Genomic DNA, 14,615 nt, shown 5'->3' with positions numbered 1-14,615 from the left:
AGCGAGGGGTAACAGATCATACAGTTGGAGGGAAAAAAAAATCTCATCTCCTTGAACATAATTAATTTAATTGTCCTCATTAGCTGTACCATTTGTTTTGATTTTATTTCTCCCTTTCCCCACACATACTTCTCCCTCCCTCCCTCTTTTCTTCTTCTCAGTGCATTGGCTGAGAGAGAGCGCACAAGCCACACACACACACACACACACACACACACACACACACACACACACTCACTCACTCACACTCACACACTGGGGTGTTTTCAGAGTGGCTGGAGCAGAGAGGTGGGGTACAACAGCGGGAGCTGTGCGGATGGGTGAGGTGGATGTGTGCCTGCTTAGACGGGCCAGAAAAGCCAAACTTAAGAAATCTGCCTATGTACAGAACAAATCAACCGAAGGGGTTCTTATTAATCTGCCGTCTGTGACTTTCGTTATTTTTCAGGTTAGTTCTGAGTTTTGTTGCCTTTTCGAGGGAGAGGAAAGCAAACCATATACTATTTTAAACAAGGGAAGGGATACAACGTAAGTTATCAATGCACCATTATTCTATAGAAGAGAAGCCTAATTTAGCCTAAATATTCATAGGGGAGGGGGTGCTTGTCTTTTTTTTTTCTTTTTCTTTCTTTTTTTTTTCTAACTAGGACTAAGGTTAAAACAGATGGTGCTGAGAAGAAAAAAGTTTTTTTGGAGTTCAACAATTGAATCTCTCTTGGCCCTTAACACATCTCAGCCAGCCTCATTCAAATTTGGACTATTTTTAAGTTTGACCATTGACAGGGCTTCAGAAAAATCTGGTGAGGATGCTATCTATGATAGCTGCCAAAAAGCGAGGATTACTTTGAAGTTTGAAAACTTAGAAAAATAATAAAATACTTTAAAGCTGCCAGTGGCCTTCACAAATTCAAAGTAAAAGAGGACAGGAGGTTGGGGAAATGGAACCTATTTCAAGAGAAAAAAATATCTGTCAAGGCCTCTGAAAGAAGCCTCTGAAGAAGGCAGTGATGGTGAAGACACTCAATGACCCTCTGACCAAGTTAGTCATGAAAACATGTTTATGGATGTTCTTGGGTATTTTTCATTCTGGCATGTAAAATTTAAATTGTAAGCAATTCAGTTAATTTCAGGAAGCGTTTCAGTGGGGGGTGGGGCGGGGTAAAGGAGGGAGGGGGTTGAGTATTGGTCAATGGGGAACAAGTTCTTAGTTTGGTTCTTGGGCCATTGGCTTAAGGGAGGAAGGAGAGTGTGTCATCCGCTGGACCCTGCTTATGTGACAGACCTGCCCTGCAGAGCAGCGACTTTAGAGAGTTCATTAATGGAAGTCAGAGACCGGGCACTGCAGCCATCCCCCAGACATTTCTTAAAGGGGGGAGGGCTGTGTGCTGTTCCAGTGTGTTCTGGTAACAGTTTGATTCCCTTGCTTTTATTTTAATTTCCATAATTGGCAGCTTCAGGAATGGCTTTGGCAGACAGTTGGCTTTAAATGTGGCCACCTATTCCATAATGCCCGGGTTATTTTAGGAAACCTACTCCTCTCGTCCGGAGCTCTTTCTCAGGACTTCTTTTGACGGGTCCAGGAGGTAGGGTTCCTTCCTGAGTCGACTCCTGCCGAGGTCACTTTGTGTGTGTGTGTGTGTGTGTGTGTGTGTGTGTGTGTGTGTGTGTGTGTGTGTGTGTGTGTGTGTGTGTGTGTGTGTGTGTGTGTGTGTGTGTGTGTGTGTGTGTGCGTGCGCGCGCGCGGGGTCGTCCCCAGCGTTTGTGAGTAGCATATGCATGTGGTTGTGCTGACTGCACTCGCAGGCTTGTAAATTTTCACCCTGGGAAATTAGCAACAAAGCCCGATCTGTCTCGCGGCTGCTTTGCACTTTCCGAGGGCGACTGTACTTGACTGAGCTGCAGAACAGGCACACGAGAGCGAGCAAGCGAGCGAGGGAGCCAGCGAGAGAGGGAGGGAGAGAAGCAAAGGAGAGAAGAGGGAAGGGGTGGGGGCGAGAGGTAAATAGTCTTAAATCGGAAGGGAGCTGCTTCTCTGTGGTCTTGACAAGCGCTGCCTGGGCTCCGCCGGCTCAGTAATAACTGAGTGACCTTTTCTTTGGCTGTATTATGTCTGGCTGGGAAGGGATTGCATTTTGCAGTTGAGAGCCAGGGCTTCCTTCAGCTCGGCTCCTCGCGTGCTGCTGGGGTAAGTTGTCTCGAGCCAGGACGCCAGGACAGCAAGAGACAGCCTCGGACTGCAGTTGCCTAAAAGGAGGACACCTGTGGCTCAGATGCGGTCAACACCATTACTTGGCGGATCCTTGAGGACCTCATTATTTTAAACTTAAAAAATAGATTCCCTCCCCCTCTTTTTTTTTTCAAACAATGCTTCTTTTTGACCTTTCCCAAGGAGAAGCGCTACAAAGCAGCCACTGTGCTTTCTGAACGGCCTCCCCCTGTATCGCTTAATTGAGAAGGTAAGTGCAGCAACTGTGTATACACGCGTCGGCTTATTTGTGGTGTGTGTGTCTGCGGGTGCGCGCGTGCGTGTGTGGATGTGGGTATTTTTTTTTTCTTCCCTAAGCCTCCTAATGAGGCATAAACTGGAGCTGCAGCCCAGCTCCGCACTGCAACTTTCGCTCCGGCTGCAGCTCTGCTGAGGCGGTTTTGTTTAAATCATGTGAGGCTTCATTATTTTTATGATGAGACATGAAATAGATGCAGGCGGAAGATGTGGATGGAAGCAGGGCGAACAGCTGCGGCGTGGAACGTCTGAAGTACGACTCGAGTGGATCGTAGGCAAAGTTCACGACGAACTGCAGCGTTTCCACACCCCTAACTCCCGGGGACAGAGGGGCAGGGAGAGTTTGGGATTAGGACGTGTGCGCCCTGGCCAGGCCCATAGGAAGGGACTTCGGTCCTAGGTGGGTTCCGGACCACCACCCCACTTCTCCTTACTTGCTGGAATTCATGTTCTCCCTACCCCCCACCCCCAAGAGTTGAAACTACAATCTTCTGGTTCTTGTTGACACTTCTGCCTCTCCCCACAATGCCGTAACAAAATGTGTCCCTACGAGATGGAAAAGTGACTATTTGGGGAGGAGGGGCTGGTTGGGGAGAAGTGGCCAGAAGAGAGGTTCCGTGGAACAAGGTGCCCATGTCCTAATAGGTTGCGATTCAAACTGATGCGGTACGTTTTTACGAGGGCTACCCACATAGCTGTTATGAAATACAGCTCAGATTTATTATCTTTTTCATATTGAACATGATATGCTATGCTAACGCTGCATGTGACAGTTTAATCAAATCCATTTGTTACCACGAAGCTGAAAGGGGCCGCTGGGATTTCAGGATTACGGGCAGAGTTAGGGAAGCATGTGGCTTTGTCATTCGCCATCATTTTGCACACTGCCACACGGTGAGGGGCTCTGTGTGCGCCGTGTCTGGTCTGGCCTCCCTCATCCCTTCCCCCACCCGCTGCCGCCACTCCGACCCGCTCCCAAAGTGCCTTCACAATAGTCGGTCCTCCGCGGTGTAGGCTGCGCACCAGGTCCACATTTGAGCTAAACTAAGGAGACCCCCTTCCACGTCTACCTTTGGGCTTGGTGCTCAATGCGAAGCCGCTGCAACTCAGGCACGCCTAAGTCAACTCATGCAGAAAAAGGAGAAAAGTTTTGGTAAGGTTACAATCTATCATAGATGCACTTTGCCGGCGCTCGGCACTCTTGGCTGCTCAAAAGCCTCCCTCCTCTTCCGCTGCTTTTGTGTCTTTCTAAAAGATCAAAATATTATTGTTGTAACTGCTTTGAAAGACTGCTGCTTAAACCAATTAATCTTGCTAGGTGCAACAAACACTGCTACATTCTTTGCAAATCATTCCTGTGTGGCTGCAAAGACACAACCACAAAAGGCTGGAGCGTAACTCCGCAAGGGATTCTTTGTTAGAGTGTATGTATGTTTCTTATTTTTTTTTTTATTTTGCATGTGAGCTGCATCAAAATTGAACTCAGTCTTGCAAATCTCTTGTTGGCCTTTGCCAAGCACTAGCACTTTGCTGCCATGGTAACTGTAATTAAACTGATAAGAGTGGAAAAATGTCAGTATCTCTGAGCCTTGCAGCTGCATTGGAGAAAAAGGGAATCAAATTGGTTCCCAGCTCCATTGCTCAAAAAGGGGAGGGGGTGGTGGGAGNAGTTGAAGGGGCAGAACAGAGTTAAGCAGCTCCAGCGCCTGAGATCTGGGGACATCTATTTGCATTGTTGTCCCTTAGGGGGCTGCAGCCTGTAGGGATGCTCTGGGCCAGTGAACAGAGAGAAACAAGCTTTTAGGCCCAATCCAATTCTCCAATCGGGGCTGGGGGCTGGGAGAGGATGAAGATGGGCAGGAAGAGAGAAAATCTTTTGTTTGGTACCTCTTGGCAATCGAATGACCATGTTGGCCAAATTCTTTTAATCTGTGTCACTGCTCCCAGCTGCAGAACCTGCATTCCCATTTTAGCATCTTCCTGAGGCACCTCATCTCTGCCAACCCCCTTTATGTATTCCCTCTTCCAATTCCTTCTCCCAAATTGTTCTCTGTGAATCTTCCGACGGGGACAAAATGTTTTCCATTCACTATTTGTAGTTAGTCCAAAAATATAAAAGACTGTGTCTAAGTGCTGCAAATCTTTTATTATGATTATTTTTTTAAACCCCTGTGTGTTGTGGAGTTGTGGTTACTTTGTTGTGTTAACTACTGAAGCTGAGACTGCGCGGATGAATGGCACAGAACAAGGGAACATAATGGAGGCAATCAACCGTTAGGCCGCCTCACAATGCAATCCAGGCAATTAAAAGCTCACCAGAGTTTAAATGAAATGGTTCTACTTATTTCTGCACACCACACTGCACAGGCTATTATTTATGTCTTTTTTTAATTATGATTTCCCTTAAACTGTCAAATAACTCAGAATGGCAGGGTCTCAGAGGCAATAAGAATTTCCCTCAGAACAATTTACATGCCAATCTAAAACTAGTTATGAGTCCTGATGTGCTATGAGCAACTTGTGAAATGTTTCTCAGCTCCAAACACGTAACTACCCAGACGTGCTCTTCTGGATAGCGAGGGGGAGGCTGCTGACTGCTTTATGCCTGTTAGGTTCATGGCAAAGTGGTGACTACAAAATAGTTCTTTTTCTAGGACTGGTAAAGTTGCATAGTATTGAAAAGATTTCCTTTGCAAGAGAAATGTGTGATGATGTTCTCTAAAAGAAGGCATCCGGATGGAGCATAAAATATCAAACTCCTTTTACGCCCAAGGCCAAACAGAATGTAAGAGTTTCAAATATTAATTGGCCTCTGAGTGCTAAATTAAAATGTCAACACAACAAAAACGTTTGTGAAGACAAGCAGGGTAGCGTTGCTTGTGCCAAATGTTGGTATTCCCTGTCTTGGTTGCAAAGCATTTTGAATAAAGATAGCTGACCTTCCACGCTTGTTGGTAGTCACACAACTCAGGGAAATACAGCTTAGCTACAACTATGAAGGATTTAAAAATAAATAAATAAAAAAAATTTCAGCTTTGTGATATATAAAAAAAATAGCCTTATCCATTGGATAATTAGAATAGCCACTCTTAATATATCTCTAGATGTTGTCAATAATGAAACCCAGAATGTCATTTAGTAAATCAAAATGTCCCCCTCCCCCCCAGGTATGCCGTTAAGAGGCACTAGAGTGTGATCTGTACTGTAATTAATGGGATTCATTCCTTGTGGAACCTTGCTAGAAGACAGTAACTAGTTTTGATCAAAGAAACTTCATTTGTTAGAAGTTCTCGAGAGTGAGATTTAGCAGAGCTATCAAGAGTTATGATTAATCTACACTAGACCCTTAGCCCCTTCAAAGAAAAGGAACAGAAAGCAGGCGGCAGGAATACCACCTGCTCTTCTGTACAAACCCAGCTGCTAGTTAGCTGCTCCGCAGACCACGGCTGTGCATATCATGCAGAAAGAACAGTCACCCTCCTTTCTTCCATGCCATCCCCTACGCCATTACTCTACCAAGTTACTTTTTAATGGAAGCTCAACTTCATAACAATATTATTACATTTATGTATCATTTGTAGCTAGAAAAGTTACTCAGCTGCGAGGGTACGGTGCCTGATGTCTCTTATCAGGGCGATTAAAAAATAAAATGATTTGCGAAGGTAATAGAGGTGAAGCCTTCTTCGCAAGGTGTCAGAGGAAACTGAAGAAGCTTTAACTATTTTGAAGTAGGAAAATAAACACAAAATGCTCAAGTTATAGCTTGGCGTTTCTTTTCTTGAAACTGTTCCTAGCACATGCATATTTGGGATTTTTTTTTGTATACTTCTATGTCCAAGTTTAAAACTTTATGCCTAGGAGAGGACGTATGATATAGCAGTGGGATCTCTGGAAGGCACCACATCTAGTGTTTAACTGTTGTTCAGCCTTGAGCAAGTGCTAGTTCCTTAACCTCTCATAGGCCTCTGTATCATAATTTATAAAATGAGGGAATTTGGAATTGATTGTTATCTATGGTATTTTATAGTGCTTTAAATGAGTTATTGATAAATATGAAGCTCTTAATAGTGGGTACAGCTTTTTAAAAGCTGGATGTTTGACACTCAGGAAAGAAGAAATTCAAAGGCGAATATCCTTTCATTGAAAAAAATTTCAGTCGAGTTGTGAAACCCATAGAACCCAGCTAGACTCCTTATTAACAATGGAAATATATCTCCAAAGTATAGACGATGTCCCGTGTCTAGTATAGCATTATATAACATATGTATAACACATTGACCTATGTATTTGTAATGTTATATCTATTTAGACTTTGCCTTCTGTTGCTTTTTCTTCTATAAAGTAAGTGCAGGTTTATGGTAATGAATTACCTGATCCTACACTTTAGTTTTATAATAAGAGCAAGTAGTAGCATATAGTTAGGTAATCTGCCATTAACAGAGGCACTGAATGATGCTTTTGAGTATAAATACATTTTATTTTGACATAATGAATACTTTGAAATATCAAGGGCACAGACAGAAGTATTTGGATGCTAACACGTAGTAAAGGATTGGTGAGATTTTTGGGTGACTGTACTATGCACTTAACTATAAACATCTCTACTGCTACGTAAAGATAGTGTAATCTCATAAGGGGTACTCTCCTTCCATCATCAAGCACATACTAAGTGAAATTTGTAATCAATAAAAAACTCATTTTTGACTTTTATAGACTGTATGAACTAGTTTGTTAAAAAGCTTTCTTTGAAGATTGTTAGCCATTTATTCACATTTTATCCCTAAAGGAATCACTCTATGTAGAGAATGGGGACACCGTAAAATGATGTTATTTAACTTCATGTATAGAAGGTTATCTTACTATGTACAACATGAATTCGTTACTCTTGTCACTTTTATATGTGTGACTTTAAATTACTTAATAAGGACTTTATAAAATTTGAGCCTTTCTGTTTCCAAAATTTAGTTTGATTTCAGTACGGCGCTGAAAAAGAAAGTGTAACACTCCTTGAAAAAGGCAATATTAACTATTTAACTTGTTTGAGGTCTTCTGCCATCTTTTGAACCTTTCTTGGAGTCCCAGCTCTCCTTTTTGCTTTTGTCTTCCTTTAGGTATACAAATGCTCTCAGTCCAGCCAGACACCAAGCCGAAAGGTTGTGCTGGCTGCAACCGAAAGATCAAGGACCGGTATCTTCTAAAGGCACTGGACAAGTACTGGCATGAGGACTGCCTGAAGTGCGCCTGCTGTGACTGTCGTTTGGGAGAGGTGGGCTCCACCCTGTACACTAAAGCTAATCTTATCCTTTGTCGCAGAGACTACCTGAGGTAGGAATTATCTTTGCACACTAGTGATGACTGGATTCCTTTTAAAATACTTTTGTAAGTGTATTTTTTGTTTGTTTGCTGTTTCATTTCCTTACTACCCAGCCTGTATTCCTGACAGATGTTGACCTGTCAGCCTTCAAAATGTTGCCAGGTGCCTGCTCCGCCAACTATTGCTTAAGCAATGGCCAACAAAACACAGTATCTAAAGCATTTCAATTTGGCTTGCCTGGATGCTCAGTTTAGGGGTAGGTTATTCACTGCCTGTATTGAAGCTGCCAGTTCATGTCAAGGATATATTTGGTAGAAATCAGCATACAAATTTTTTTATTAAACCATACGAGACAAGGTAGGCCGAGCACAACACAAAATTATTCAGCTATCATTCTGTTTCTGATTTGTTAGAGAAAGTCTGTTTGAAATTCTTAACTGGTATTTATTAGTATTTTTATTGTACGATTTTGAAAACTTTCCCCAAGTGTGAATATATCTTTCCCCCATGGCATTCCAAGTGGTCGTCACAAAGACATCACTGATCATTAAGTCGCAGACTTGCCAGTAGCTTTATGGAAATTAACAAAGATCTCCATCATTATGGGGAAATGATAGCCCCTCTCCAAAGTGTAAACACCTGAACACTTTCAGCACAATGCAAATGTTCTTGCTTATGAAGCCAGGAAGCGGATAAAACTTGTTTCCCAGAATTTAATACTCAACACATGAACTTCTGTTTAAGAAAAATTATTTTGCTTTCTAGGGATCTTTGAGATTTGATTTACCTGCAAATTCCTTATATTAATAAAGTAGGATCTATCAAATTAGAGCAATGATATATGGCATCATTTGGGTTTTCATATTTGATACAATTAATCATTTTTCTAGCTTGACATTAAGTGATTTATTTAAATTTTTTTTCCTCTTATGACACAAAATTTATCAATCAGCCCTAACTCCTTAACCATCTTGGTCATTTGAGGAGGTACTTTCTAGGAAATTTGGTGCTTCTTAGTATGTAATTCACTTATTTTCAGTCCGATTTAATCTTGCTATATAAAAACATACTGTTTGATTAATGGTAGCTACAAGAGTGTGAATCCAGTCAGTGTACTATTTCTCAGATCCCAGCCTTTCCCCTTCTTAGGTCTGCCTCCTCTGACAGCCTCCTGACTAATTATGACCACTTGTTACTACTTCTCTGTGTTCTGAGGGCACAAAATGCATACAGGGTGCCAACAATGGGAAGTGAATCTCTATAGTCAGGATTTTCTCATTGCGGTGGCACCACTAATCAGAATTAACTTATTGCATGTATTCTTTTAGAACTGCAGGCTTTGAACATTTCTCTTTGAAATAAAAATTTCTCCCCTGCTCGTTGTGAATTACAGCCTCATTTCCACATAAAGCGTTCGTATTTGCCCTTAGTGATTTAACATCGCTTCCTAGTTTTGCTTCATTTTTACTAACCAATAGTCATGGCTTTTTGACTCTTTTTTTTTTTTTTTTTACTTTTACATTTGTTTACAGCTGCAGTATCTCCAACTAGAATTATGTAACAATAATTCCAAAACAAGAAGTTTATATAGTCTGGGCAAGGTTAAGGTGTCCCAATAAGCAATAAAGACAGAATTAAGTAAAATTGAATGAAGATCTTCTGAAAGCTCTGGATTTTAAAAGTAAAAAATATAAAGTTTCCTTGTGTCCTGAGTGAAACTGTTTTGCAGCTGTCAATATGGTATCGAGCAGAGCAAGTAAACTTAGACTTATTTTATTCTTCTTTATGATAATAAAAATATGTTCAACTGCTCCTTGATATTTCAAGGAAGTGTCTTGTTGAAAGCAATTTTCATAAAAGTTTTCATCTCAGAAATCCTATCTATCTCTAAGCGTCTACGTGTTGCTTTTTGTGATAGAACTTTGAGTTAATGTCTGATGGCTTAAACTTTTCTTGCTCGTTGACTTATTAAAAAATGTCATACTCTTTCAAATATAAACCCTGGACCTACTTGCCAATATATTCATTTCTCAGAGTACCGTTTCCTCTTAAATCAGTCATTACCACATTAATGGCCAGTTGTTATGTTAACAGTGTAAAGGTTGTTAACATTTCAAGCTAAGCTGTTAACAGCAAGCTTTATCCTTTATTTAAACTGAAGGTTTATTGTATATAGCATGACTTCTTTGGCAACTAGTAATTCACCAACACTTGAAAATTGCCAAAGTGAAATGGGGCATTGGTATGTATGTAAAACATGATGTTATGTGTTACAGAATATGCCAGAGATGTGGTGTTTAGTTTTATGTGGAAAGCATGTATTTCAGTGAAACTGCGTGACTGTTCAACAGCATATGTCTCTGACGGGCAAATTAAAATAGTCTGATTCTGTTTGTCTAATGGACAAATACAATCAAGCAAATTTTATTTACAAATTAATTTCTTGAATATGTAGGAATAGTCCTTCAAAATGTTTATTGAATGCCTGCTGTTTGGAAAGGCATAATTTTCGATAATGGACTAAATAACTAAATAGAAAAAGAAAGGTGTACCCAAACTGTTACTTTCTAATGGTTTATTAATTACACAAAATCTGCAATATGACTAGTGAACAAGTAGTATTCTGTGGCTGTTTTCTCGGGATTTGTAAATAATTTTTCTCATTTCCCTCCTAGTTTACCACATTTCCTTTTTGTATTTTGTACAGCCAATGCTTAACCATTTAGTTAACCAATGCTTAACTGAAAAGTGGTTTGGTTTGGTTTTTGGTCTTTGGATATTATATGATTTCTTTGATACACCAAACAAACCATAAATAACTTATAGGTTTGTATTTCTCTGTCTAACTTACTAGGCATCTAAGCAAGAATATGGAAAATGATAAAGGAAAAATAGCTTAACTGTATGTACTAGTAAATTACTGGCTTTGGTGTTATCTTGGGCTAGATAATTTTTTCATATCTAGAGAAGAGTGACTTATTTTTGCCAATTGTATTTAACTTCCTAATAACTTCCTCCAAAAAAGAAAGGAAAACAAAAAAAAACACTTCCAGTGTTAAACCATGAGTCTTGAAGTTCTTACGTTTTATTTTGCATTACATGGAGCAGCGATAGTAGTGACATGTTTTTACAAGTTGTTTGAGTGATGAATACAAGAATTTAAAGCATAAGATACTTTCTTAAGCGTTATCAAAACTATTATTGTGGTAAATTTGATTTCGCTCAGATATTTTTTCCTCCTTTGTGGCACAGTTAGCTGTATTTAAGAAAAAAGAAAAAAAAAACATTTTACAGTATACCTGCTGAGTTTCAAATCTTAACAGTTCACTTTCAATAACAGGGCTGGTATGGATTTCATGTATTTTATTTTTCTGTAGAAGATAAAGTGCACGGATCAGATGAGAGAGAATTTGCCAGTTTGTACAATTGTTCTCTGCCTTCAGAAACTCATTAGATATAGCAACAGAAGGATTGACTTTTAAAAACTTCCTCTATTAACATGCTTTCTGACTTAAACTATGAAGTCAATTTGCCCATCAATATTTATATGTCAAGACCTAGAAATGTGTCTGTTAAAAATGTATCCAACACATTTATAACTTTGTATTTTTAAAAGTTGAGTTTATGATCAATTAGACATGGAAGGATCTTTGTACCTTGAACTGGAGCTTGGAATTAATAGACTGCCTAAAGTAGATTAACAATTATTCTGTAAAAATAGCAAAGTTTTAGTAGCTGTTTATGACTCTAATCATTGCCAAACTATCATCCTCCTTTCAGTTTGGAAAAATATGAATTAAGTAGTTAATGTATAGTCAGAGATTTAGAGTTAAGATTTTATGGCAAGAGTCAAGAAGTAAAACCAGGAGAAATAAACAAAATACTTTTTTTCACCTCGGAGGCAGTAAAGGATATCAGAATTTATCACTCAAGTTTTGGGGCAATTTTTGCTTATTTTTTGTTGTTGTTAAAGCCTAAAACTTCTCGTGGTACATTTTAAATACTAAGTCAATATAGGCTGTATCTTTTATCTCTGTGATGGTGTATTACCAGAGAATGTATTAAAAGCTGTTTGTTGTGATATGTGCCATGGAAGCTACTTATAGTTTTTCCTATATGAGAAGCTTAAAATGTTATATAAATTTTAATACAATTTGCTATTATTATATGTGAAGATGATTTGTTTAAAATGAAACTACTGAGAAAGAAAGATGCTTCATGCTCCACCAGAGTTGCCAATTAACAAAAAGGATTCGAAGTTGCTATGCTTGTTACAAATTTTATATACTTTTAATATAGTAATAGGATAACTTTAAAACAGGAAATTAAAATGAAATGCTACATAAAAAACCTTAATCTAGCTCTAACTTTATTTCACACTACTCAAACCTAGCGCCTCTAAATTTTTATATTAGGTTAAATTTACGATAATACATATTTTAGGTTTTTAAAGTAAACATGAATATGTTGTTTATATTATTTTATCTGACACTTCACTGCACCAATTTTATTTAATGTTGAATACAGTGTTTATTCTTTTTCCTTCATTGCCATCTTATTAATATTAGGCAGTTGAAAATGTCTTCCCCAGACGCAGTGAACTGTTGTTATTTGAAAAATCACTTTTATTTTAAATTCTGAAAATTTAAGGTTTTATATGGAATGGAGCTCCTACCAAATATACGTTTTTCTTCTCTACAAGCTTCATTTAAACTTTCTTAACATTTTATTATAGTCGTTAACTTTTACCATATTTAAATGTCTAAGCTAATCTTAGTATTATGAAGTATTTTGACATATGAGTGTATTAGACTCCATAGTCTGTTAAAAAATATTGTTATATTTCTTGCAAATTATTTTACCTTATTTAAGCTTTATAAAAAATTGTGATTTTAAGCCTATTTTTTGTTTATTATAATAAAGCATTATTCAATTCTATGTTTAATATTTAGACTATATATATATATATATATATATATATATATATATATATATATAATCAGTCATGGACCAGTACATATCAAGAAAGACTATTTTGTTTTATACAATACTTTGGGACAGTGTCCCTTACTTTAGGAGAAATTTAGGCTTCCTCAGTGATAACTTCTTTGGAATAATTTCGTCAAAGCATTTCATCTACATGGAGAATTTCCTATTTGTAAATTTATCAATAATGTCTTTCTATCCTTAATTCTGCAATGCATCCATTTTCAGTGAATGAGTATTTAATATAACTATTTTTGTTTTGTGACTTTTTGCTTTAGTTTACTTGGCAGTCTTGAGGTATTTTCACTGAAATCCACCCTCCCAGTGAAGAATATTAAAAATAAAAAATACTTCACACTATTTCTATATCTTAACCATCTTTTATCTTTTTATAAAGCATGGGATACTTCAGTCAGTATAGTTTTTACACATAAAGATGGATAAGTTAGACATACCTGACTTAGCAGAAAAATATTCTGTTTCTACAAGTACATTTAGGATTAAATACATCTGGAAGAACTACATTTGGGAATTGCAAAAATTGCTTATTTTGCACTTTATAAATACATAGAACTCTGGAAAAGAATCTCTATTTTTGGTTGCTTTTAAAGTATATCAAAGTAAGCCAGCCCTTCATTTATAAACTCACCATTAACTTCCATTAAATGACTAATAATAAAATTTAATGCTGTGTTTTGACTGCATAAACATAATATATTAAGGAATCTCATTTTTAAAATATACTGAAAGTTGTAATTTTGTAAATGATTTTGATGAATATATGCATTGTAGAAATGCATTATGTAGTTCAGTTTTCTGCCTCACATAAAAATTATATAGCCTAAGAGAAGACTCGCGCCAACCCAAACGACCATTATGTTTTTCTTCATTACACTGTGAGACATTGAGATCTTATTTTGGCATTTGGTTTGAAAACTTTTTCCAGTTCCTATGAGAATGTCTTCTATGACTCAAAATTATATCCTGCAACCTCACTCTATCTTCCAAAAAAAAAATTACTTAACGTTTCTCAGTTTTACCAGTAAATGTTAAAATATATAAATTGTAAATGCAGAACAAGATCTTGAAAACAAGGAAAGTAAAAATAAAGATAGCAATGTCTATTTGACTAGATATTTTTTAAACAGCATTTGCATTAACTATGTTTCTTTAAAGGTAGTTTCTTGTTTTAATTTTTAAAAATTGGTTTATATAAGTGATTACTCCTACTGATGTGTGGAATTTCCCCTTGTTAAGCATTCAAAGTGATGTAGGTGTGTATATGCATGCTGTACATACAGATACTGGAATCTAGGTAACCTTAGAATGAACAGTAAGTTTTGTCATAATTGACTTTCACCAGCTGTCTGGTTTGTCAGGCTCTGACACTCAATAAAATTCAAAGGTTTGATGGCAGCTAATATCTTAGTATTGTAAACTATAGCACTGACTTATTCTTACAGAGTGTTCACCATTCTAAGAGGAAAGACATGTTTTATATTGCCATAGAATGCCTAAGTTTATTCCACTGTGATTTTTATCGCCCAGCTCTGTTTTTCTCAACTCCTATGGAGTTTGATACTGTCCGTTCTATTTCTGTTTCTACTATCGCAGTATACTTGCTTTAATGACTAACCATACATTTCCCTTTTCAAGGTTTTTATAAGAAATGTATTTGAAAGTGGAAGTTTACATTGTGAAACAAGAAATGGTGGCAGTTAGATTTTCATTTCTTTAAGGCAATTCCTTTTGCTTATTAAGGTTTTGTTGCCCCTTATTGTCAATGTTAATGGATAACTTTTCACTAAAGGA

The 14,615-nt window shown here is 37.8% G+C and overlaps 1 protein-coding gene across 10 annotated transcripts in view; it reads left to right on the top strand.

Annotated features, from left to right (window-relative positions):
* LMO3 (LIM domain only 3) overlaps positions 1-14,615 on the top strand; it is a 59,031-nt gene that overhangs the window by 1,859 nt on the left and 42,557 nt on the right. The window contains exons 1-3 of one of the 10 annotated variants that reach the window (XM_019643327.1): positions 279-448; positions 2,390-2,456; positions 7,615-7,828. In XM_019643327.1, coding sequence (XP_019498872.1) covers positions 7,623-7,828 — 206 coding nt within the window. In that variant the 5' untranslated portion in view covers positions 279-448; positions 2,390-2,456; positions 7,615-7,622. Of the gene's footprint in view, positions 1-277; positions 449-1,398; positions 1,584-1,780; positions 2,457-2,690; positions 2,904-3,427; positions 3,657-3,849; positions 3,928-7,614; positions 7,829-14,615 lie in introns of those variants that run through there. The other 9 variants (XM_019643326.1, XM_019643328.1, XM_019643331.1 and 6 more) reach the window with 9 other exon arrangements.

The sequence above is a fragment of the Hipposideros armiger genome, unplaced genomic scaffold (genome assembly GCF_001890085.2).
Source record: "Hipposideros armiger isolate ML-2016 unplaced genomic scaffold, ASM189008v1 scaffold_76, whole genome shotgun sequence".
Taxonomy (NCBI): Eukaryota; Metazoa; Chordata; class Mammalia; order Chiroptera; family Hipposideridae; genus Hipposideros; species Hipposideros armiger.
Note: the sequence above shows the minus strand (reverse complement) of the source record. Positions and strands in the feature narration are given on the sequence as shown.